At 36.5% G+C, this 27,279-nt stretch overlaps 1 protein-coding gene across 1 annotated transcript in view; it reads left to right on the forward strand.

Moving 5' to 3' along the window:
• The first annotated feature begins 7,133 nt into the window (after positions 1 to 7,133).
• The window catches only part of LOC127660312 (nesprin-2-like), a 164,927-nt gene continuing 144,781 nt past the window's right edge, over positions 7,134 to 27,279 (forward strand). Inside the window, exons 1-17 of the mRNA XM_052150448.1 lie at positions 7,134 to 7,420; positions 7,535 to 7,615; positions 12,702 to 12,763; positions 14,279 to 14,374; positions 14,783 to 14,860; positions 15,193 to 15,285; positions 15,457 to 15,653; positions 15,775 to 15,974; positions 16,084 to 16,184; positions 17,960 to 18,043; positions 19,559 to 19,672; positions 20,034 to 20,171; positions 20,332 to 20,496; positions 20,749 to 20,861; positions 20,971 to 21,139; positions 21,441 to 21,537; positions 21,730 to 21,929. Of these exons, the coding sequence (XP_052006408.1) occupies positions 7,417 to 7,420; positions 7,535 to 7,615; positions 12,702 to 12,763; positions 14,279 to 14,374; positions 14,783 to 14,860; positions 15,193 to 15,285; positions 15,457 to 15,653; positions 15,775 to 15,974; positions 16,084 to 16,184; positions 17,960 to 18,043; positions 19,559 to 19,672; positions 20,034 to 20,171; positions 20,332 to 20,496; positions 20,749 to 20,861; positions 20,971 to 21,139; positions 21,441 to 21,537; positions 21,730 to 21,929 (1,992 nt within the window). The 5' untranslated portion in view covers positions 7,134 to 7,416. The remainder of the gene's footprint in view (positions 7,421 to 7,534; positions 7,616 to 12,701; positions 12,764 to 14,278; positions 14,375 to 14,782; positions 14,861 to 15,192; positions 15,286 to 15,456; positions 15,654 to 15,774; positions 15,975 to 16,083; positions 16,185 to 17,959; positions 18,044 to 19,558; positions 19,673 to 20,033; positions 20,172 to 20,331; positions 20,497 to 20,748; positions 20,862 to 20,970; positions 21,140 to 21,440; positions 21,538 to 21,729; positions 21,930 to 27,279) is intronic.

Genomic DNA, 27,279 nt, shown 5'->3' on the forward strand with positions numbered 1-27,279 from the left:
CTGTACACATTTTTTGTCATGTGACCTTGCAAGCAGAAAGTATCCATAGCTTTTATCTGGATGTGAACAGGAGAAGCACATGGGACAAGAGGTATATTTTTATGCAAAATTTGTTTTTTGCTGGCTAAAGAAATGTTTTTACATTGGTTTACCAATTGTTGTGCCAAAGCAAATTTATTCAGGTTCAAAATTACATATTATGCATGGTACTGTATATCCAATGTATAAATAACCATTATTTGATTAGCACAATATTAGCCCAGAAGCAATATGCTAGGTTATTTTTCAAAATCGTCAATATGGGGCAAAATAAATAAAAATAAATACAATTCTGGCAAAGATTAAAGGTATTTAATGTAGTCTTTGCTAAGTGATTGATACAAATCATTCCATCATTTACATGCAATAACAATCCTTGGTGTTTAAACAAGGGGAAAGTATGAGTTGTCATATGTCAAATTCAGTGTTTCACTGGAAAAATTCACTTGGTCAACTTACCCCCAGATGCTCATCTTATCCACTTACCATGAGCAATTTACCCCTAACCTGGGTCAAGTTGAACCAATGGATCACAGTTTTCTTTCACAGACTCATTTTTATAATATCAAGTGATGGCAGACACCTTGAAATACTGTAGCTCTATTTATTTTACCTCGGTCTAATTGTTCCTTGTATAACAGACAACATATGTAAAAATGGGCTCATCTTACCCCACTCTCCCCTACCTGTTTATTAATATATAAAGCACAAACACTTAAAATTAGGGTAAATTAATCTGAGTTTTCTACAATTATGTCACAGTGACAATTGGTGGTCAAATTTGAAAGGTCTTGATTTTATAATCCTCCAATAGTTACAATATAGTGATCATTCACTCCTTTATACTGTATGGTCGCTATATTCAAGTTAACATGTGAATATATATGAACATTTCACCATAATGTGAATGGTAATTTAACAAATTTATGACAAATTTAACAAAAACATTTTAATAATAATTGAACACATGTTGAACTTTTGCACCAATATATTGTACAGTGGGGTTAAAGGCACATTTTCATTTTTGTATCAAGATTGAAAAAATACATGTCTGTTTATTTAATATTGATGGATCAAATTAATTTGTGTGAAAAGAAATAATAACTCAAGATTGTTCTGGTTAAAATTAATTTAAAAATAAGTGAGGGAGCCTTTTACCCCACACTTATAGTGATATTGTGTAAATATAGGGACAGTAGTTATAGGACAAAATTTGTCAACTAACGCAAATACTTTTGAAACAGCTAGATGCTTTTTGACCACCTCCGAAAAGGCTTTATCATTTTCTGTTTATTTCAGTTACATTTGGCATTTCATAACATCTCAAGTATTCTTTAAACATATTAATCTCCATTGTGATTGGGTCTGTCAATGTGAGCCCACTTTCAATATTTTTCATAATTTGCCCCACTTAAGAGAATCAATGTGTTTTATGGGGGCCTTTAGCTCCTACAACAGGGGGCTTTTTGCTACCATCCTTTCACTTATTGGACAGTTATTAAAAACTTTTAATTTAAGCACCATGAACAAAACTGAAAAATTAAAATAAGTATTTGAGGTATTTTTTTAAAAAATATTATTAAATATTAAATTACCTCAAAATCAAACTTTAGACATTGCACAACGATGACCTCATGGATCAGGACAATGGTGTTTTGGGAGAAAATAAAATCAAAAGTGCCATTTACCCCAGGGTGCCTTTAGCCCTGTTGTAACCCACACAAATGGAGTAACTTGTCAGAATGGGAAACTGCCATTTGCAATTAAACAATCAAAATGTATGCAATTAGACTTTTATGACTCAATGTCTATGCTCAAAACTATATAGTTATTGATATAGCCCTTGTGACAACTTCTCCGTGTAACAGCTTGGCCCTAAACATCAGAGCCCCCTTTTTACCTTGTTTTTTAGCTACTTGTAATTCTATTTATGTGCAGAATGGGCAAGTCATGGCTGTTAAGTTTGCAGTGGGTTTTTGACCTATAAACAATCTCAATTTACTCATTTCAGTTTCCCTGCTAAAGTCCTGCAGTTATGTGCGCTGTTCTGAGTGGTCGTTATAATTAGAGACCCCCGTTGGCGCATCGGGTTACACTCACACACACTCTACCTCCCGGACTCATCTCCTGGTGAGCTCAGCTAGGAACAGGGGGGAGTATACGCGCTTCACACATCGTTACACGCAGTGATATTAACTCCATACCAATTTATATGTGTTGTTGTGCTTGTTGACGACGGAACAAATCAACACTGAATGTGAAACGGGAAATTCGGAGAGAGTGTCATACAGTAGCTACTTTTCCAAACATGTGAGTAGAACTTGCATTCAGCTAAATACTGTGCCCAACTTGACAGTTCTAAGACCATTCTATAACACATAACACACAACTAATCGAATGACATTATATTTATTTTAGTTTATTGATCAATTTTCCATTTATTCATTTGTTTTGGTCTTTGTGTCTCCTTTGCCCTTGTCATTTGTGACTTTCCGGTTATACAATATAACATCTATCTGTCACTTTAGCTGTTTAATTTGAAAGGTCTCTGTCTGGTGTCAACAAACACCACAAAGTCATGTAGTAGAACAGTGTATGTGTTTGATAGTTGATATTTAAATGTCTTATATACTGAATGGTATTTGCTACACAGTATTTGTTGTAACTATTTTGGGCCCGTAGAGCATGCAACGCCCCTCTCACGCCAGAGGTCACGCGGGTTATATTCTAGACTGGGTGCGGAAACATTATGTTGCTCATGCATACAACTCTTATAAAGATTAATTTACTTATTACTTTCTTAGAACTTAGTAGTTTGAATAATGAGTACCTGTGTGGACTAGATAAATAAAATATTAGCCTATTAATATAATAATGATTAACTTAATTTAAAAAGCACTGTTCTTGTAAGTAGTAGTTCAGTGTGCATTATAAGGAAATGAAATGGAAAAAGTTTTTTTTTTTTTTTTTTTTTTTTGTGATTTAGTGGATGCAGATGAACCTGTTCGGCTCAGAGGAAAAGAGAGAAAGAGACATATAGTAGGTTCCACAGCTTTTAAATATACCAATCTGTGTGGATTCCATACTAATTTTGTAGACATAAGCAGAAGTATGCACGTTCCTAAGGAGGAAATCTTTCTGAAAGTGTTCAAAGGTCTTGGGTGTTCTGACATTGATTACTGTTATAAATCTGTAAAAAATTTAATATAAAATAAGAGACGTTTTAAAATGCCTTATTAGCGGTGTCAGTGTCTTACAAAAGATAGTATCTATGCCTACTGATATTAAAAAGTAAAGTGTGTAATTTGTGTTATTAAAACTGAACGTTTTGTCCGGCCCAGTCGGCCTGTACAATCAAACAGATTGCAATTCCTCTTGGTTACGCAGAAATTACGCACTTCACCTTTAAATAAAGACAATGTTTCCATCATGTCCAGTGTCTCAAAGCAGAAACAAACTCTTTCCTTTATTGTATGTATTTTTGTTTACAAGTTTCCATGTACGTGATTGTCCTGTGTTGTGTTCTGTATGTGTGAAATGCTTCAGATGCTCTGGTGGTCAGTCCACTGGATAAAGTTACCATGTAACACTCTCAGTCAGATTTCACTGTAATGCCAAAACTCTGGTTCAGAGGGAATTCACAGATATGTTTGATATCTGGGAAGGCGTGTGGTCGGTGTTAATGCCCGCTATGTTGTCATTCTACATTAGAATGCCTGTATGTGTGCACTTTCTCTCTCTCTTTGGGTCCCTGCACTTCACATACAGAATAGCACACATTCTTGCCTCTCTACTCTGACACAGTCACTTTGTGTTGCAAGGACACGCACACACACACACACACACACACACACACACACACACACATGTCAGTGTGGCTCTCCTTATGAGGAATATCCATAGACATAATGATGTTTATTCTGTACGAACTATAAATTCTATCTCCTAACCCTAACCTAACCATCACAAAAAACTTTCTGCATTTTTTAATTTTCAAACAAACATCGTTTAGTATGTTTTTTAAGTGATTTGAATTATGGGAACACCAGAAATGTCCTCATAAACCACATTTATAGTATAATAGTATAATACCCTTGTAATTACCAGTTTGTAACCTAAAACACACACACACACACACACACACACACACACACACACACACACACACACACACACACACACACATGCTATGTCACAGACTGATTGATTGAATAACTTTCTGACCTTATCAGATATATAATTAAATAAATGTGGGTTTCATTGTTTTCTTATAGCATACTAACTATTTTCTTAGTCTAATCCTTATATAACCCCTTACACATTAAATTGTATTACAGTAGAAAAAATTATATTTACCATAGCAGTTTATACTCCCTAGAGGGCGCTATTGCTTACTCGTTTTTCTGGTATTTAAGGTGACTAATGTGTCTCTCTCTATGCGTCGCAGTATGTGTGAGTTCAGACGTGTTGCGTTTATGGCCTGTTCTCGTAGTAAGCTTTAAATAAATCCTGCAGGGGCGTGATTTTGACTAAGGCTTGTGTTCAGTCACCTGCTGTCCTTCGATGATGAAATACTGAGGAAAAGTTCAGGCAAGCTCTTTGTGGTTTTTGAATCAACATACTTGTGGAGGTTTGAGGGTTTTCTGGCAGGTTTTGCTCATACCATTAGTCCTCAGAATAATGAGGAACTTGAACAGAGGCCTTAAAGTCAAACTCTGTTTAATGCCCATGCCCGACAGTAGCTCGCAAATTCAACTTTGTGGACTGTTTATGTAGGTATTCTGGAATGTCAAACATTTAGCAAATAAGAAACTACTTGTTGTGATACATAATATATACCAGTGATTTCAGATACAGAAATCTGATATAAGGTCATACACTCACTGAACACTTTATTATGAACACCTTTTCACCCTCATGCAGTTTTCTAATCAGCCAATTGTTTGGCAGCCATTCAATGTGTAAAACCATTCAGACACGGGTCAGGAGCTTCGGTTAATGTTCACATCAACCATCAGAATGGGGAAAAATGTGATCTCAGTGATTTTGACTGTGGCATGATTGTTGGTGCCAGATAGGCTGGTTTGAGTATTTCTGTAACTGCTGAACTCCTGGGTTTTTCCACACACAACCGTCTCTAGAGTTTACTCAGAATGGTGCCAATGTGAAATGCCTTGTTGATAAAGGTGGTAAACAGAGAATGGCCAGACTGGTTCAAGCAGACAGAAAGGCTACGGTAACTCAGATAACCCCTCTGTAGAATTGTAGTGAGAAGAGTATCATCAGGGCTACGACAGTAAAAGAACACGATGGACACTTTATTAGCACCTTAGTGTTCCTAATAAAGTGCTCAGTGAGTGTATATAGACATATACTGTATGTAAAATTATAGTTTATATATGTGGACAATATCCATTTCACTATATTTACAGTACATGTGCAAACATGAAACGGAGAACATGTTTTTTCACTAATACAATCTAATGTATGTATCCATACATGTTATGTGTTGGAATTCATAAGAATCATGCATTGCACTGCTGTGAAACGATTGGCTGAATAATCGCATGAATAATTAGGTGTAGAGGTGTTCCTCATATTTTGTGTGTAATTGAAAATATGAAAATTTTATGAAAACCATACATGAACATAATATGTTTTACATTAATTGCCATATATCAGATTTCTGTATAACCATATTGGTATCAGGCAATATTGATTGTTTTTATTATTGCCATTGGTCAGATTTGGCTAATATTAGAAGCATATCATGTCAAGGTGTGTATTTTTCCAATTCACAGCATATTTTTCTGATACTGTTATATGTGTATTTCTAGGTTGGATGCTTCTCTTTAGATGAATGCAGTGATTCAGGTCATTCTCAGCTGACCAGTCTCCGTGGAAACCATGACATCTGAGAGAACATCTGGAGACCCGCCCTTTGAACGGGGCTCACTTCCACTGGACATTGATGATGTCCACATATTACTGCAAGGTCAGACTGAAGCTCTGATTGAGCTTTAAAAAATTAAAACCTGTTGTTCTGTCATTTGGTTTTGGTGTGACCTTTTCTATGGGTTTAATTTTCATTGGACTTTCATTCATTCATTCAACAAAATTTCACCTACAGTACACCTGTTCTTACAAGATTAGATAAAGGAAATATAGGAATGATGTCAAACAGTAAAGCTTACGCACAGGTAAACAAACTTATTTATTAAGGCATACAGCTTAGTCCCTTGTTTTGCTGGTTGTGTAGTAACAGTAAGGTGTTGTAATTAGAGTTGTGAGTCATTTGCACAGAATTATCCAGAGTAACTGTTTAATTCTTGTATGCAAGGTGTGGATAATTAGCATGCTTCCCATAGTAATCTTCCCCCTCTGTTTCATTGTCTTTTATTTTGATTCAAGAGTGATTTGAACAGGCTTCCTGGATCTGTAGAAGATTGCTAATAGTCAACAATATACAGTAGACACTTATGAAAGTATTTAGTGCAAGATTAGCTCTGAACAATACAATAATCACACCCTCAAAATTTGTTCAATACACTATTTTACATATTTTGTATATTTGTAGGCCCTTTATTTATTTTCTCTCCCCTTTTTCTCCCCAATTTGGTATGCCCAATACCCAATATGCTCTAAGTCCTTGTGGTGACTCGCCTCAATGCGGGTGGCGGAGGACGAATCTCAGTTGCCTCTTATAACCTAGCTTATTGAGCGCGTTACCATGGAAACGTAGCGCATGTGGAGGCCCACGCTATTCTTTCTGGCATCCACACACAACTCACTATGCCAGTGGCAGATTTAGGCATGGGTGACATGGGCAGTCGCCCACGATGTGCCCAATATGTTAACAACATTCTAGTTATATGTAAATGTGGAAATGTTGCTATTTTCAAAAATAGGAGCAGGTAAAATTATGGAACATGTTTTATCCCATGTCTTAAGAATCAGCGATTATTTAATGCAGTAACATGTTCATCAATGTCAAGGGCCCTGAGGACACTGTTGAGCTGGATTGGGAAAAACGTTAATCAGCACCTGTACAGACATGCTGTGTTTTGTGTGTATGTCTTGGCATAGGTAAAAGGTGGAGTTTAAAAAAAAAAAAAACTTGAAGTACTGGCACTTGATCCTGAATCACTTAGCTAAAAGTTACCAAGCGAGTTGAGCTGTGTGTTTATAGTAGTTTTAAATTCTACAACCGACACTGTATACAAGTTTTACATGGAGATGCATTAGTATTTAAATTGCTTGGCTGGACTGCAACAAATGAGACTGGTTGATCAAACATTTCTGCTGTTGCACTTTCCAAAATGCAACAACTGATGTTGATACAGGGAATTCTGAGATAGTGAATCGGATGACTCCAGCATGGGTGAGTTTATAGTAGCTTTAAAATGTCTCAGTTGGATACGTGATGTTTCACATCAGAGATCAGTTTAGTACACGATATTTGCTTTACTCGATTACACTTAATGTCTCCTTAAAGACACCAAAAAGAAGTTGCCTCGTTATGTGGGGGTTGAACGCCCATCTGAAAGGTCTCGAAGGAAGACACACAGCTCAAAAGGTGAGGCGCACATCGTTTGTATACAAAAGTATTGCACATTCTGCTGTGCAAACTTGCACAATAAAAGCTTTCATTCAAATGTATTATCTTTCTGGAGTGGGATAGCTTGGTTGTAGTTCACTTCCTGTCTTCATTATGAAATGGTCTTCAGTGTGTCTGTCTCTGCTGAAAATCAGTCAGTCAAAAGCTGTGATCCATGTTATGAGGCTTTGACTTTTTTCTGATTTATCATTTCATCTTTCTTCCCCTCCCCCTGTTGTTCACTCTGTCTTTTGTTGTCTCTAACGATTTAAAAACTGCACCTCCCTAAAGACATTAGACCATACGAGATGTGCAATATTTTGTTCAATGGAAGCATTCCAGTCTGTTATTGTGTTTCTGCAGAGTTCATTCAAATTAGGTCATCAGTAAAGGGGAGGGTTTGGTGACAATCTTTTGTTATTTTCAAGTCTTCCTTTGTGTCCATTCAAAATTTTGGAATGTGCATCTGCCACATCATTTTTGTTCTGTACACTATGTTTTAAGAGTTTGTTTTGTGTGTTTTAGGGGAAACCAATATTTTCAACTCAGGTTTAGCGTCTTTGTAAGGATGACAGACCAAAAAAAGAATTCAGTTTAAATTTCAAGTGATAGTTCACCCAAAATGAAAATTCTGTAATAATTTACACTCCCACTTGTTGTTCCAAACCTGTATGCCTTGGAACACAAAAGGAGATACAGTATTAGGCAGAAATTAGCTTCAATAACTTTTATTGTAGGGAATAAAAGAAGGAATAAAGTGAAAGGTGACTGAGCCAAACATACTGTACTGCTTAACATCTCATTTTTTGTTCCTCAAAAGTCATAAGTGTTTGGAACAACATACAGTAAAGTTGAGTAAATGATGACAGAATTTTCCATTTTGGCTGAACTACCTTTAAATTGATAATATTTACAGCACAGTCTGCTTTATAAAATCAGTATGTTATTACATGTTAAATTAGCATGTGGTGAAACCCCCTCCTTGCCTTGGTTTGTATTCTTTTGACCCCCTCTTGTCTTCTGCTTCTGATTATGAGTCATACTTTTGGACCAGGTATTTTCGTTGGTGACCTCAGAAGTCCCAAGAACCAAACCTGATCTCTATCTGTGTCTCTGCTTAGCAACACCAGTAACATGCAGTGTCATTATTACTAACTACAGATGGATGGTATTAATAAAAAGGATAGTTCAGCCAAAAGCGAAAACCCTCACCCTCATGCCATTGCAGATGTGAATGACTTTCTTTCTTCTGCGAAACACAAACGAAGATTATTCGATTAGTCGATTAGTTATCGATTATTAGACGATTAGTCAACGTTATCGACAACATCAACAATAAAAAATTGTCGACAAAATTTTTTGTTGTTGAATAGACGCTTGATCTCATTTAACGTAACATGACATCATATGAAACTCTAATGATGGTGCGCGAGAGCAGAATTGCAGCTTACGCCTGACTGAGGAGAGGAAGAAAACAACTCACAGTCCAGATGCACTCCAAACTTTCCAAACAGCTTCAGGTGATGTAGATCGCAAAGTATGAGGGAATTATAATGCAAAAATGCAAAAATAAGTAAATACAGAAGCACTCTTATTGTGGAATAAGTGGAGCTTCCGCTGCACTGAAGCGAAACTTGCGTGTCGGGCATCTTTACAGGAAACACCCAGGCATTACAGCTTTAATACAGTTATATTTAATGTGTTATAGCTTTATTAAAGTTCAAATAATTAGGAAGTAGATCATGTAAATAACTACAAACTCTAAAACTGGCGTTTCTCTGTGTGGTCAGCGCCTGCTGTATGAGTTGCGCAAAGTGTCGCAATCTAAGGAGGAGAGACTGAAACTGCATCCGGCTGAGGCACACACTGTCACGGGGATGCTCGTCCTTCGAGCTCCAGCTAGATTGTAAAGTGATGGCTCGTGACTTATTGAATCATAATATCTGTGTCACTGTGCATTTTGTATCGAGAAGAAAATTGGCAATACGCAGCTTTATTAATAAGATATTTGTTTTTTTTGTGAGTTAAAGATGGATTGAAGAAAAGGTGAGAGAGGGTAATCTTTGCCCCATTATACACTGCAACAAAATACGTTTTTGATTTGTTTTTGTTTTGGCTTGTTTTCCAACATAAATATCTAAAATTCCTTTAAAGCAATGTACATTTACTTTAGCACCTATACTGCATAAGAAGACATTGTTATCTGAGAATATTGAATATAATATAAAAAATATCTAAAAATCCTTTGAAAAAATATGCATTCACCTGAGAAGCAGCATATAATATATTTAGACTTGCTTTAAGAGAATAGATCTTGAATATACATATATTACTGCACTTGCAGAAGTATAAACAAGTGAAAATTACACTTCTATTCAAAATACACTTAGATTTAAGATACATTATCTTAAAGCAAGTCTAAATATCTTATATGTTGCTTCACAGGCAAATGTATCTTGTTTAAGGATTTTTAAATGATTTTAAATGGAAAACAAGACAAAAACACTTGATTACAACAGGATTTCTTTGCAGTGAGTACTGAATTAAACTTAATAAAAAGTATTTTCCCCCCTTTTAATTCAGTGAATGTCATTTAGATGTATTTTTAAAAGATGATTTTGTCCTCTTTAATGTTAGTAAGCACGTACAAAACACAACCTTTTAAGTTGGGGCAAAGCTGAATAATTGGTTAAGAGGTAATGCTTAATCATTGCAATAATCGCAGAATAGTCAAATAACTGTTCTAATAATCGTTAGATTAATTGATTATTAAAATAATCGTTAGTTGCAGCCCTAATTATTAGAAGAATATTTCAGCTCATACATCTGGGATGGTATGAGAGTGAGTAAATGATGAGAGAATATTCAGTAAACTGGGTAAAGTATCTCTTAACAACACCAAATTGAACCCATGACCTTGGCTTTGCTATCTTTTGATACCATCTTTTACTAGTTGAGCTATAGGACAAAAAAGTAAATCTATTACTGTACACACTTTTCACATGAGTAAATGCCCCTTTTCACCCTGGGTAAAATTATTTTTTGAACCTGGATAAAGGCTGCTCTGAACCCTGGGCTATGCAACATTTCACAGCAATTATGAAAGGGGGTTAAGACCATGTCTAACACTAGGTTATGAACAGCAAAATATACAGTTTAAATATGTCAAACAATGAAGATAAACCCATTAACTGGATTAATGAAGAGACAGATGGACTAGGATCCAATAGGTTGCATATTCACCGTGTGCTGAATTGTCCAATCAATGGACCTCATTCATGAAACACAATCAGAACTAAATCAGTTCAGTGCAGTGATTTAGGTAAGAATAGTTTTTTTTAATGATTTACATGAAAATTATTTCTGCTCATGTTTAATGAATGCGGCCCAATGTTATAAACCTCATAAATGTGCAAAAAAGAACAGTAGCCTAAGTTTTACTAATGTACAGTGTAAAATATAGCAAAATCCTTTTTATCAAGGATAATTAATAAACCAGAGTCAGTGTGAAACATGGAACAAGTTAACCTAGGATTATTTTAACCAAGGGTTAAAAATGGCTGGTTAACTATTTCAAGTGTGACAAGCCAATTATTATTTGATTGCAGAATTCTAAATAAATCCACAAGAAACTGTGTGTCTGGTATTGATACAGGATTGTGTGAACAGCGACTGTCAAAACCTTTCAATCATGTCAAAGAAGACAGTTCTATTAAACCATTAAAACACACTCTCTTTTTTTCTCTTTGTGGGTCAGTCGGTCAAAAGTTACACCTCTGAGACATTACACTGATAACTGTCCTGAGAGTCTTATTCATAGTGAGTGTGGCCATGTTTAGCAGCTAACGAGAGAGAGAGCTAGATAGAGAGAGAGAGAGAGAGAGAGAGAGAGAGAGAGAGAGAGAGAGAGAGAGAGTTCTTTTAGATTCACTGTGTGCCGGCAGAGAGAGTCAGATTGGAGATCAGGTTCATCATTAGGGATTCGCAGCAATAGTTGTTAGTCATCAGAGATTTTGCATGTTGTTTTTAAAAGAGAGTTATCAACTTTAGCAAAACAGGGCTGAAGGTGAAAGTTTCAGAGACTGAAATAAACCAGACTTTACTGCAGCTTTGGTAAAAGTTGAGCTAAGTAGACTTGGATGTGTTTTGAGAGGTTTTGATGTAATTGTTCAGGACGAGGTCATGGAAGAAGAGGACTGTGAGATAATGGAGAATAAAGAACTTCTTCACACAGCTGATGAACTTATTGACTTTGTGGAACTTTATAACGGTAAACATAAATGGTGCTCTGTTTGATGCAACTACTTTTAGGGCTGTATTACGTTTCATATGCACCACATGCAAATTAATTTTAGTGTGTTTAAATGAATGAATGAATGAATGAATTAGTTCTTTAACCATATCCAATGAAAAGCCAACAGTTTTTTCAGGATGTGTATAATTTTTAATTCCTTGATTTATTAAAACATATTTTTATTTTATGTCTTTCTTTAAGTTGATTATTTGGGGGTGGTAGGTTGTTTGATAAGTTAACATTAGGTAATGTATTGTATATCATGAACTTACATTGAACAATATTTCTTTGCAGAATTTATTCATCTGGGTTAATGCGATTAACCTAGATTAGTTCATGTTAGTTCATAATGTTAACATATACAACATGTTAAATATTAATTAGTAAATGTGCAGAATAACATTAACCAAGCTTAATTTATGCTGTGAAAGAATTATGAACGTGTGAACGATTATTACATACTAATGTTAACGTATACAACCTTTAAAAGTGTTAACATTTAACAACGTCTTACCGTATGTATTGAAATACCTGACCTGTGTCACAGTACCCTGCAAAATCTCATCCTTGAACTTGGGTGCACCTGTTTCTTGCTTATTCCTTTATAAAATCTAATCTTAGTCATGCTATGAATTGAAAACAGCCTATAGAGATTTAAAGCTGCCAATCACACATGTGTATGTAACTGTATCAGGCATGTTCACACAGTATGTTAGTGCATGTTTATCTTTGTTGATTTTCATAATGTTCTTCTGCCCATTCTGCCCTCAGTGGAGCAGGAGCAAATTCAAAAGAAAACATTCACCAACTGGATTAATGCCCAGCTATCCAAGGTGAGGTTAAAGGGTTAAAGGTCAAGAGCTCATGAACTTAAACCTGACTACATCAATGATAGCTTATGTGTTGCAAATATCTGAAACATCATAAGCTTGTACATAGATTTTATTGACTTGTATTGAATTTTAATTAGTTTTTGTCATCAGAAACAGTGCCTAAATTACATATATATAAACAATGGACGCAGAGTTTTTGTTGTGTAGAGGTCATTCCAGCAGGCTCTCCAATAGCAGAGAGGGAATGAGGGGTGGGCAGGGGGTAAATATAATCCTTCTAACATGGAACAGAAAGACAGACAGCAACAGGAGTTTGTCAAACACACACACTTGTCGAACACACACACACACACACACACACACACACATGTTGTGTTTCCATGTTTTATGGGGACTTTCCATAGACATAATGGTTTTTATACTGTACAAACTTTATATTCTATCCCCTAAACCTAACCCTACCCCTAAACCTAACCCTCACAGAAAACTTTCTGCATTTTTACATTTTCAAAAAACATAATTTAGTATGATTTATAAGCTGTTTTCCTCATGGGGACCAACAAAATGTCCCCACAAGGTCAAAAATTTCGGGTTTTACTATCCTTATGGGGACATTTGGTCCCCACAAAGTGATAAATACACGCTCACACTTAGGAACACACTTATTCTCACACACCCAAAGTTACTTATAGAGTTAGCAGATGACACAGTCAATTCAATTCATCATGGCTTGGTGCCTTGCAGGCATGAGCAGGGGATGTGTGTATGTAGTAACATAAAACATAATTATGTCATCAATATGTAAGTAAACAATAAACAGTGTGATTAAACAGCACACTCTTTTTAGAAATAAAATCATATGTTAATTTCTGACTCCCCAGTAAAAAGAGTATTATCTAAAGTGTTTATAATGCCTGGAGATTTAAGTTTTATGTAAATACTTTTAGACAAATGAGTCCACACATGCTTGTCTGATTTAACCTTCAGACACGTTTACCTTTCAACTATGAATATTACTTGCCAAAAGCTACAAAAACCAACTAAAAAGTGCAGTGTTGTAATGTACAAGTGTTGTTTTTTTGTTTAGTTTTTCATCAAATGGTACCGTATTCTGATTAAGAAATGTGTTTAGTGTAGCAAATTATTCTGAAATCTTTCAAAGGAGACATGCAGTATGGAATTGTTTGTAAGAAGATTGTATGATTCCTTTGCACGGTGACATTATTAATTGTGACGCATTTCATGGTTAAATTAAGCACATATAGCACAATATATGTGTGTGTGTGTGTGTGTGTGTGTGTGTGTGTGTGTGTGTGTGTGTGTGTGTGTGTGTGTGTGTGTGTGTGTGTGTGTGTGTGTGTGTGTGTGTGTGTGTATGTAAAATATGTAATTGGAATCACAATTGAGAAACGTGGGAATTACAAAAAATCTTTGTTTTAACAATGCAGTTTTACATTGTATGGTGCTTGTGCTAGTCATGTATTTAACATGGGATATTTCATCCTGCTATCCCAGAGGAGGCCTCCAGTTGTAGTGCTGGACCTTTTCAATGATCTTAAAGATGGAAGCAGATTGTTGGACCTGCTGGAGGTGATGAGTGGTCAGAGAATGGTGAGTCTATGTCTGAGTCATTAGTGGTCAACCGATATTGGGTTTTCTGTAACTATTGCTGATATCTAGATAGCAAGGTGGCCCTTGACCAATACGTAACATATAAACATGTATAGTCTACATTTGCATAAGATATAATACATATTAATATTTAATTTATTTTACAATATTATAAACTAATTTCACTCAAACATATTTGAATACAAGAAATATGTATTATGCATTGACAAGACATCTTCAGATGTTGGAACTGAGACAAGGGAGAGCTAATGCTTTTGTTTATCAGACGAGTTGGCATGGCTGATTTCTCAAAATGAAACATCGACCAATTTATAGCCAATATATTGGCCTATTACTCTAGCCCATGACCAGTTATTTAGACATAACCACAAACAACCTTTGTTTCAGAGCCGGGAGAAAGGAAGAGGGACATTTCAGCACAGAACAGACATTGATAAAGCGCTGGCATTCCTTAAGAGGAAATCGGTAAGATGCACCTGCAGTGGCTACACATTTTCTGTCCATAGTAAGATGCTTTAGCTGAGACTGTGACAGCTGTGTAGGGAGGAAATAGTAAAGCTGATGTGTGTAATCATTTTTTATTTTTAAATTCTTTCCTGTAACCCAGCTTAATAAATAGAGTCAACTATATGTAATGGCTGATTGCACTTAAAAGTGTAACATTGTGGCTCTGTGGTGCTATGAAAAATGTCCTCTGTTTGTTTGGGTGACCTATCCAGCCCGATAGAGTACCTTAGACATTACACATTTCAGCTTTAACCTCCATGGTTTTCCTGTGGTTCTCCTTTGTTCTGCAGATCAAACTGGTCAACATCAATGTGTCAGACATTATTGATGGAAAGCCTTCCATCATTCTGGGTCTGGTCTGGACAATCATCATGCACTTCCATGTAAGTCTGCTGTCTTAAACCAGTGTTACCAGAAAAACTAGTCTGGTCTGGTAGACTACACTGCTACAGCATCAAACCAGCATTAACAAGCATAAACTAGCCTGGAACAGTATGCAAATTCATGCTGGTCTTTTCATCAGGGTATTCTGTTTACTCTTCTACTTTGTTTAGATTGAAGAGTTGGCAAGCACCTTGTCCTTTAGTTCTCGCCAGTCGTCTTTGGAGTCATTGGCTAGTTTGGACACTTATTCAACCAGCAGTAGTGCCCGCAGCAGTCCAGTGCCACCCAGAGGTTCACCCTTGCACACACGTTTCCGTGTATCTGCCAAGAAAGCCCTGCTGCTGTGGGTCAGAGAGCAGTGCCACAGGTGAGAAACAGAATGCAACCCTCTGGAAGGGATTATTGGGAACCTTAAGATTCTGTACTTTAAAAACCTTCTCTCTATCTCTATTTCTCTCTCTCTCTCTCTCTCTCTCTCTCTCTCTCAGGGCTGGTTGTACTCTGAATGTTAAGGATTTTAAGTGGAGCTGGAGGAGTGGGGTGGTGTTTTTGGCAATACTTTATGCTCTAAGGCCGAATGTAGTGGACCTGTATAGAGCCAAAACCAGAAGCAACAGACAGAACCTGGAGGAGGCTTTCCACATCGCTGAAAGAGAACTTCGCATACCTAGACTACTAGATCCAGCCGGTGAGTGTGTGTCTGTGTAGTGTGCAAATGGTGTATTTTTGTTTTTGTTTGTTTTTCCTGTATTGCACATAATCATAGTACAACTGTGTTTTTTCATTTCACATTTCAGATGTTGATGTTAGGGACCCTGATGAGAAGTCAATTATGACTTATGTTGCTCAGTTCCTGCAATATTCAAAAGACACTCCTGTTTCTGATGAGGAAACGCAGGTGAGCCACATACATGCACGCAAATGTGTACACTTGTACTTGTGAGGACTTATTTATTATTTTCTATTGCTTTTATATTTATTGCTTTTTTATTGTTCGTAAATTAAGCTGATTATAATTATTACTCCCTGAGCCTTTTCTTTACAGATCCCTTATCACAGTTTTAGATTTGAAACACATTATTTTTCCTATTTATTAACTATTTTAAAGAATCGTCCTCATAAGCCAGTTTTATAGAAAAAGTTAAACCAAAAACAAAAGATATCCCATCATTTACTCACCCTCATGTCTAAACCCTTATGATATGATTTTTAAAGCATATCCTTGCTAGTAATTTTCCATATACTGTAAATAAAGTGAATGTGGATTGGTGCACTCAAGACCCAAAATGAACAAAAAAGCACCATAAAAGTACCATAAACGTAGTCCATACGACTTATGCACATATTGACTATGTTTTTAAAAAGCATCTAATTGTATTACATTTAATATGAGGGTGACAGCGGAACTTAACAACTTAAATTTAAGTTGGACCAATTTAATGACACTTTTATGGTGCTTTCTGTCATTTTGGAGTTTGACCGCATCTGTGCCTGTACACTTTCAGAAAAAAAAGAGAAGCAAGGATTTTCTTCAGAATTTTACCTTTTGATTTTCACAGGAGAAAGAAAGTCAAGTGGGTTTGGAATGACATGAGGGTGAGGGAATGATTACAAAATTATCTTTTTGGGTGGACATTTTCGGAAGGACATTTTTAGACATCTGGTTAGGGCTGAACATTTAATCGAAATAAAATACAATGATATGACGTAGTGCAATTATCAAACCGCACGATCTATGACTGAATTAAGCTGCACTTACTGTATCTGTTCAGCGCTGCTCTCTGTATGTATTACACATACTCAAAACATGAGTGAGGCTAATGAGTCAGCGCATTATATTAACAGTGTGCTAGATTCACAAATTGCTCTTTGCATAATTCCAAATATGCTTGGCAGGCAAAAGATAATATCCAAATCTAAAGTAACCTCATAATAGTTTTTATGGACATAAGAGTGGATGAGAGCATTCAATGTTCTGCCAAAATAAAAGCTTCCACTAAAATGAAGTCTTTAAGGGTTTAACTGACTGCATAGCAATTTGGCATAAAAGTTAAGAAATGACTACATATACCATATATGGTACTGTTTTATAAAAACTTGAAAAACATTAAACAATATAAATTAAACAATTGAACAATAATATGTATTATATGTATATATAAATATATTACAGAATATTAAAAAAAGTGGGCTGAGACCATATCAGAAAGTAAACAAAAACAGGTACAGAGTGAGCAGATTCAATTAGAAGATGATGTTTTTTTCTCTCTCTATGCTTCACTGTATTTTATTTATTTAGTCACGTTCTTTTAAACAGGACTCAAAGTGTGAGTCCTGAGTATCTTTGCCCATTTTTAAAAAAAAATTTAATAATCAAATTACAATCGCAATATTTTTCAAAATGATCGCAATTAGATTTTTTGTCCAAGTCATTCAGCCCTTCCATTGGTCTTACAAAAATAGCAAAACAAGTAAGCACACTTCAGTGGACACTTCAAATACATCACTTTTACAATTGTATCCCTTTCTCAACATTTCAAAATGTCATGCTTGAAATCAAAATGCTTATGTTAATAATTAAATGGTTACTCCCTTATGCTCTCACGTCTTTTCTCTCCTATTCTTCTGTTGTTTATTTTTAAATCTGTGTTTTTCCTCTCTGTGCTGCTTAAGTATCTCACTCCTCCGCAGCGTCTCTCTCCTGTCAATCTGCCAACTGACTTTACCCCATCTGTAGCTGCATCACCTCTAAGAAAGGTAATCCTCTCTCTCTCTCTCTCTCTCTCTCTCTGCTCTCTCTCTCTCTCTCTCTCTCTCTCTCTCTCTCTCTCTCTCTCTCTCTCTCTCTCTCTGTTTCTTTGTCTCTCTTTTTGAATAATGTTTTTTTAGTTTGGTATAGGGTGTGTCGGTAAACGAATCTCTCTTTTAATGCCAGTGTTAGCCACAAATGTCAATCAACACTATAAAAGGTTATTTTGGTCCGCCCTGTTGTTTAGCCCTAAAGCTGTGTACAGTATATGTGTCAAACAAAGTACCCATAATTCCACAGATTTTTCAAGTTGAATATATGCCAGGGAAGTTAAGTTAATCAAAGGATCTCTGCCTGTCTCAGTCTCTAATCTCATTGGATTTTGAGTATCTTTTTTTTTTACAATTATTTTGAAATGCACTTTAATAGAATATTTACAGTGCAGTCTGGAATTGTATTGATATCCTGATCATTACATGTTTCAGTGGTCATAGAGCATCAGGACATTTCTGGAAATTTAAAAATTGTGATTTCCACACAATTGGAAAAGTCACAGATTTTAGGAAAAAAAATATTTTTACATTTTTAATTTTAGAAAAACATTTTGATTTGCTTTTAAAAAATGTGCTTTTTTATTTATATTAAAAAATCTTGTAACTTTCTATTGTGAAAATGGCCTTTTTAATTTTCTAAAATATCTAATCACTTCAAATCGCTCTTTGTGCAATCTTAAAATAACTGTGTCAAATTTCTGTGGAAAGTTGATTGGTATAAAGGTGTGGGATGAATATCGTATGTACGTTGTCTGAGAGTCTGAAAAGATTGTAATACTCTTTGAGTTGGACTGATTTTTGCTATGATCCTCTCTGAATTTTACTTGACTTGTTTCCTGGTCAGGCCAACCTGCTAATGCCCTGTCCAATCAAATCATCCCCTACTCAATCACCTGAGCCAGCTAGACCAGCTGTCCCTGGGGTAAAATATCAAACCCCCCTTCCCTTTAAGATACTCTGCCCAATAACTGCCCACTTCTTTGCATGTGCAAATGTGCTAATGACTTTAAACGCCTCTAATTATGAAGATAATACCAGAAATGACAGAGATAATCCATTAAATCCAGCTGTTATAGAGATAATCCCTGAAATGAAAGAGGAAATCCATTGAAAGTCTTTAATACATCTAACATGAGTTCTCATGAACTTGGCAGGATCAGATTAATTATAGATATGCCATGAAAGTTTGGGTGTGAAAGAACTTGTTTCCTCTAGAGCACTGCTGTACTAAACTCTAGTTGTTTTACTTTTAATAACATTTACATATTTACATTTATAATGTAAAGTGAATTTATGCGCATGAATGAAAATTGTATCCACATTAATCAAATACCTCAGCCCCTAATTGACAAAAGGTTTTTTTTTTTCGTGCTCGCTTACTATTATAATATCTTGAACTACAAAATGAAGAACGAAATCAAATAATTATTGACTTGTTGATTTTTTTTCTTTTTCTTTCTGTCTGTACAGACCTCAGCCAATCAGAAGGCTCAGGAGGTCACATGCTGGTTGTTTCAGGCCTATCAGGAGCTGATTGAGGGGTGGGACTCCACTGAGGGAGAGAGCTATGCTGAGCGATACCATGTAAGACCTGAATATAAATCAATATTTTACTATACCTATAGCAGCTCACTGTATGGAGAAAAACATGATGCATTCAAATAATTCTGTTATTGATACCTAAAAAGTGATCTTCTATACCTTAAATATATCTTAAATGCCTTTGTAAGGTTTTAAAGACTGATACATTGCTGAATGAACAAATATGAGATAATTCACAAGCTATGGCAGTATACAGGACTTCTATTGCAAAAAACTTGAATAAAAATCTTTTGAGAATTTTAATAAAACAGCCATTTATTTTTTCATGATTATTTAAATTATGCAGCATGGTTACATTCATCATCTACAATGTGGTGTTAATGTTTACTTAATTTTGTTGCAGGTCTTCCATACCTTCATTGTGTCCTTTAATGAACAGCGACGACCGGTGATGCCATTACTAACGGCGATGAAGAGGACTCCTCAGCTCAGTGCAGAGCAGATATCTCTCAGACGAGCCTGGGACACTCTTGCTGAGAAGGTCAGCTGCTGAGGTTCATTGGTATTAGTACCTAGAAATAATAGAATTAATAAAAATAAAACCATAAATAATACTTTTCTTTTATGTCTGAGAAATATTACAAATGTCTGAATGCATACATTATGTACAGTATATGTAAATAAATGTTTGTGTGTGGTAGCTGCGTGAGTATAAAACAGAACTGGACCTGAGTCTCCCATCTCCACTGGACACTGTGGGTGGATGGTTGTTGCGTGTTGAAGAGGTTTTATCTGCTGAAGATGGCGATCCATTGGATCACGCCCGAGCTGCGAAAGAAGCCCTTGAGAAACTCGAACTACTAAAGGTCTGAGATTATATTACTTGAATTAACTTCATTAACTGTACTGATTATTCATAATATGGAGGTAGACAGTGGAGATATTTGGTACCATGGGTCAGCATATTTCAAATGCACATTTTATTTGAGTAACAAGCCCAAGCTGTGTCAAGAAATCAACAATAATATCAAAAACAATATTTGTTTTGATGGGAGTGAAAATGATATGCAATGAAAGTGATTATGCCTTTTCATTTCTGCTTGTGTGTATATCTGCAGGTGTGTTTGGAGGAGATGCCACACCATCTCAAGAGGTTTAACATGTTTCAGAACACGGATGAGTTTGGAGAGGCTCTTGTGCCGACAGACAAGATGGAAGAGATCAAGAGAAGGTGAGTTTGATTGTTTGGCCCTAGGTGTTTGGTCTTTTGAGAATTAAACAGCATCTCTACTAAATAAAGATTTTATTTCTGTTTGTCTGTTTAATGTATACTTTTCCAGGTTCACCAGTGTCCGTGTAACAGCTAAATATCATGGCATAAAGCTAGAGTATCATGAGCACAGACACACAGTGCTTGATCTGCTGAATCAACTCAACATTAAATTGCGTTCTTGGAAAAGAGCCTATATTTCCCAGCAGGCCGTTTGTGTGCTGATGCAGGACTGGAATGTAAGTGGGAAGTTTAATGAATCAAAAACATGACGAGACACCAAAGTACACAGCAAAAAAATATTTTTGTCATTTTTTGTCATGTTTTCCATTAAATAAAATATGCAAATTTGATACATTTACTTGAGAAAATGTTTTTATAAGATAGATATTTAGATATTGAGACAAATAGTTTTTTCTTGTTTTAAGCAAACAGTGCATAAAACTACATTTAGGGAGGTTTATACTTAAAAAAACTATAAAAGCAATAAAAATCAAACATTTAATCATAGAAACTTTGTTACAACTAATAATTTTTTAGGAGACTGTGAACAAACAGGAACTGACTTCATTGCTGGATGGAGCCCTCCATAGACTCAAACTCATCGCAAGCAAATACACCAGCAAGGCTGCTTTGGGTAATACATAGAGACTTTGTGTGTGTGCACCTGCTCCTAAATGAATGCATAAGAAACTGTGACTTCAGATTCCCGATTGAACAACCATGTTTGTAACCGTGTTTGTAATTGTCCTTTCTCTGCTCATCATTGTGTAAAAACAGTGATTATTTAAACAATCAATAATAATTGATAATCTGTTGTTTGCTCCAGCTGGAGACACCAGTCAGGTCAATCGTCAGGTGTCTGATCTGGAAGCAGATGTAGTAGCGACGCTGGAGGGTGTACGGATGGTGAGGGGAACTATGGGCCGTGTGCTGACAGCATGGGACTCTTACAGTGACATCTACACCTCTCTGCACGCATGGCTGGAGCAGGGACCACATGGCCAGCGTCATGGACAGAGAACAGAGGTGAACAAACTCACATATACATGGAGGAAAGAGCACACAGACACATACGGTTAATTATCATGACTTTATTTGATAAATAAACCATGACTAGATTTGAATTGACAAGAGCTGTCAGCCTTTTTCAGAGAATAGCCCTCTATAGATAAAGCTTTAAATTAAAGGTGAAGTGTGTTAGCTTTGCATCACTAGCGTCACTAAACCGAATTGCAAAAATAATGACTATTTTCAAACTGGTTTCTCTAACAAACATGTGTCCTTTGGTCGAACAAACAGAATAGTTGAGCCAATTGTCGTGTGTCGAGCTTGTCAGTATGCTCAAACAAACAATGTTTTAATATTGCGCCACAGTGTTAACGTTTTTTGTGGACATTACCTATAAGCAGTGTTGGGGGTTATGTGTTACAAGTACCATGTGTTACGTAATCAGAATACTTTTTCGAGTAATGAGTAAAGTAACACAATATTTTCAGAATCAGAATTAGCTTTATTGCCAAGTATGCTTACAAGGAATTTGTCGTGGTATCTGAAGCTTCCAGTGCACAAAAAATACAGCAACAAGACAGAGATAATAATAAAAAAATAGAATAAAAGTGATTAGAAAATATAAGTATATATAGAAATACACAATAAGTCTCTCTCTCTCTCTCTCTCTCTCTCTCTCTCTCTCTCTCTCTCTCTCTCTATATATATATATATATATATATATATATGTATGTTTGTACAATATACAAATACAAATCTGTTATATACAGATGCAAGGGAATGTATGGCAGAAGAGGTAGGGTATGTTGGATAAATATTAATAGACTAAGCTGTGTATTGGACATCATTATGGCTCCATGGGGCAGTTTTAACTGTTCATGTGATGGATAGCATCAGAGAAAAAACTGTCCCTGTGTCTGACGGTTCTGGTGCTCAGTGCTCTATAAGTCCGTTCAGAAGGCCACTGTTAAAACATATAGTGGGCTGGGTGAGTGAGGTCCAAAATGAGCAGCTGTCGAAGGAAGTACAACCTGTACTGGGCCTTTTTCTCAATGGAGTCAATGTGGGTCTCCCACTTTAGGTCCTGTGATATGGTAGTGCCCAGGAACCTGAATGACTCTACTGCTGCCACAGTGCTGTTTAGAATGGTGAGTGGGGTCAACACACCAATTCCTCCTAAAGTCCACAATCATCTCCAATGTTTTGAGCGTGTTCAGCTCCAGGTTGTTTTGACTGCACCAGTGAGCCAGCCTTTCAATCTCCCTCATGTATATGGACTCTTCATCATCTTGGATGAGGCCAATGACATTAATGTAATCTGCAAACTTCAGGAGCTTGACAGAGGGGTCCTTGTTGGTGCAGTCACTGGTATACAGTGAGAAGAGTAGTGGCGAGAGCACACATCCCTTGGGGGGCTGTCCGTCAGAAAGTTGGTGATCCACTGACAGATAGATGTGGGAACAGAGAGTTGGTATAATTTAGTCCGGAGAATAGTGTATATAAAAAAAATATACATATATATATATATTTTTATTTTTATTTATTTATTTTTTTTAAAGTAACGTGTTGCTTTTGTACATCTTTACTTTCCCTGTTCTGTGAGAAATCAGGAGTAAAAGTGTGCAAACCTTAAGGAAGAGACGTAGAGCATGATGGGCATTGTAGTTCTATAGCTTGTGAGGCCAGAGACTATTTAGCAGAGACGAGTCACTTCAGTTTAAATGAATGGGAGAAATTGTAACGGCCATACATTGTAACAGATACATTAGGAAGAGTCATTATTGTTTTAGCAGAAAATCAGGGGCAGAGATTGATTTTAGCTAATATTTACGCACCTAACGCTGATGACCAGGGCTTTTTATAGATCTTGAAAGGATGTTGCAAGCCGCTGGCACCCCTCATGATATAATATTGGGAGGAGATCTTTTGATGGACTCAGTCCTTGATCATCGTGAATCTAAAGTTTTAAGCCCCCTAGAGCGACATTGATGCTTCACATGTTGTGTAAATATCTTTGTCTTACAGATATTTGGAGACTTTTGAACCCATCTGATAGGGACTATACATTTTTTTCATCAGTCCATAAGATTTATTCTAGAATATATATTTTTTTATATCTAAGTCCCTCATTTCATCTGTTGTTGATTGCTCAGTTGGAAACATCTTAGTCTCAGATCACACCCTGGTGATTTTAGAGGTGTTGCCACATACAGAGAAAAATAAATCATATAGTTGGCACTTTAATAATTAAATTTTATAGTTGGCAAAATCCTGAATTTCAACTAAGTTTGAAGGCCAAAATGAATGGAGACCAACTAGTCCTCAGTATCCTCTGTGGGAGTGGCTTTGGATGCACTTTAGGTGGTTCTTAGGGGTCAGATCATACAGTATGCATCATTCACCAAAAAATCCAATGCATGAGAACTTGTGGAATTGGAAGGGAATATTAAAAGAGCTATGGCAGAGCTGAAGCGCTGAATGTGGTCTGATAGCCTCAGAGAATTGACCCAATTGAAATACAGATATAATACTATTTGTCACAAATAGGTGGAGTTTTGGCTATTCAGGGACAGTCCTGTGACACAACTTTTGAGTCATGGGACAAAGCAGGGAACCTTTTGGATAGATATATAAAGCAGATAGAGTCTTTTTCTACCATTCCCTCAGTGAAATCTCCAGCTGGGAGAATATTTACCTCAGCCATTGATATTAATAATGCTTTTAAAGAATTCTATCTTGATCTCTATAGTTCCAAATCTTTGTCTACTGATAAAGATATTAGAACCTTTGTGGAACCATTAGAACTCCCTAAACTGATGACTGAGCAAAAAATGAATTCTCTTGATTTTTAAATAAACTTGGAGGAGCTTGACGAGGTAATTAAGGCCTTGCCTACAGGCAAGGCTCCGGGGCCAGATGGCTTTGCCGCAACATTTTTTAGATCTTATGCTACAGGATTGGATCCACTTTTGCTAGAAGATTATACGGAATCATTAAAGAATGGAAAGCTTCCGCTAACCATGACACAGGCCCGGATCAGTCTGATTCTTAAAAAGGTCAAAGATCCAAGCAAGTGTAAGAGTTACCGTCCAATTTCCCTGATCCAGCTAGACGTAAAAATATTGTCAAAAATTCTGACTAACCGGTTTATTAGGGACCACGGCTCTTCTGATAACATTAGGCGTTTCATCAATAATGTGGTCAGTGACGTATGATCAGACTCCAGACGCTGCCATCTCACTTGATGCCGAAAAGGCATTTGATATGGTAGAATGGGATTATCATTTTAAGATTTTGGAATATACGGGTTCGGGAAAACTTTTTGGATGGTTTAATTTACTTTATAGACATCCGGTAGCAGTGGTACAAAAAAAAAGGATTAATTTCTGATTATTTTACTCTGCACCCATTATGGTTTTTCTGTCTTGCCCTGGAACCATGGAACCATGATTTTCCACGGGTGGTAGCGGGAGGTATGGCGCATACATTTTTGCTTTACGCAGATTATTTTTTATTGCCTTGCCTCCACAGAATTATTCATTCCTTTTCTAAATTCTCAGGATACAGAGTTAATTGGTGTAAATCCAAAGATTTGGCTTTGACAGCATACTGCCCAGTAACGGCTTTCCAGCCGAGTGCCTTCCAGTGGCCCAAACAGGGCATTAAGTATTTGAGCATTTTATTCCCAACAAATTTGTCTGATTTAGTTAAAGTTAATTTTGACCCCTTAATAAAAAGGTTTTTGGGCGATGTGGACAGGTGGGCTTCATTACATTTACTTATGATTGGTAAGGTTAATGTTATTAGAATTAAATGTATTTCAAAATGTAACTACCTGCTACGATCTCTCCCTGTAGATGTCCCCCTCTCTTATTTCAAGCAATTTGATAGCATAGCAAAGTCTTTCATTTGGAATGGTAAACATCCCAGATTACATTTTAATAAGTTACATAAGCCGATTGACAAAGGTGGGCTACCCAAGATTTTGTAAAATGTTTATGTATTCAGACATTAGGCTCATTGGTTGGATCCACCTGAGAGAGCCCCTCCCTGGTTTTGTATTGAACAGCAAGTTCCTACCCATATTTTGAAATTGCTAAGTCTTTCTATCAATCTATCCAGAGAGGTTAAGTTACACCGCCTTATCTCGCACTTGCACTCGGTATGGAAAAAATTGTCCAGTGTTTAATTCATTTATTTAAATGTTGCCTCATGCATATGGTTAAACCCTAAATTATGTATTAATAATTCCCCTTTCTGCTGGTCAGACTGGATTGTGAGGGGGGGTTACTCTACTCAGTGACCTGTATGAGAGTGGAGTATTGAGATCTTTTGAAAATTTGGTTCAGCATTTTTGGATTCCCAGATCTCAATTCTATAGGTAATTACAGCTGCGCCACCTGTTATGTATAGTTTTTGGGAGTAGCATAGTAGCATACTGCCCTAAAGTGGCAGATACTCTGGGAGAGGTGATTATTGCTTTTGGAAAAGGTCATGAGGCATCAGTGTATTACTCCCTGCTAATTCAGAGTCTGGGGACGGAATTTAAACTTCTATCAAGAGATTATGGGACAAAGATTTAAACTTGGTATTGGAGGAGGAAGTGTGGGATAGGATTCTAAAAAACATCAAGTCTACATCTAGAGATGCAAGGGTTTGCCTTATGCAATTCAAGTTTTACATAGATTCTTTTGGACCCCCTCTAGATTGTATAGGCTTGGTTATAAAGACACACCTACCTGCTGGCGATGCCAATCAGAAGATGGAGACACAACCCATGTTTTTGGGGGTCCAAGTGTTTTTGTTGAAGGTTCAGTGTGTCATATGTGATGTTTTGGGCACTCGAATTTCATTTTGCCCCAGACTCCTTGGTGATGGGGTGGTCATAAATTTGGGGGACAAACACATGAAAAATTGGGTCCTGTCCAGTATTATGATTGGCAGGCAGATTATTTTAAGGAGATGGAAGAAAGATAGGGCTCCCTCATTTCGGGAGTGGTGTGCAGAGATGGGGAGGGTGGTGGCTTTTGAGGAGATGTCCAGCAGAGGCTGGGGGTTCGAGATTTGTTTGCTAGGAAGTGGGGAAGATATTTGGTGTTTTGGGGGGACCCTCGGGGAGGGCCGTGGAGAGAGAGGTTTAGTTTTAATTATATATGATTGTTATATTTTCTTTTTTTAATTAATAAAAGTATTTTTTTTATTTTTTTTTTTGTGTGTGTGTATTCTATTTTGTGACCACAGGGGTGTTCGATGAAATTCTGGGTGGGGCTGGTGATTGGGAGGGGTAATAGTGGGGGTTAAATATTGCCTCAATGTATATATGTTGTGTTTTTTCATTCTTATTTGTTTGTCAATAAAACTATTTTAA

This window comes from Xyrauchen texanus, chromosome 20, assembly GCF_025860055.1.
Source record: "Xyrauchen texanus isolate HMW12.3.18 chromosome 20, RBS_HiC_50CHRs, whole genome shotgun sequence".
In the NCBI taxonomy this organism is placed as follows: Eukaryota; Metazoa; Chordata; class Actinopteri; order Cypriniformes; family Catostomidae; genus Xyrauchen; species Xyrauchen texanus.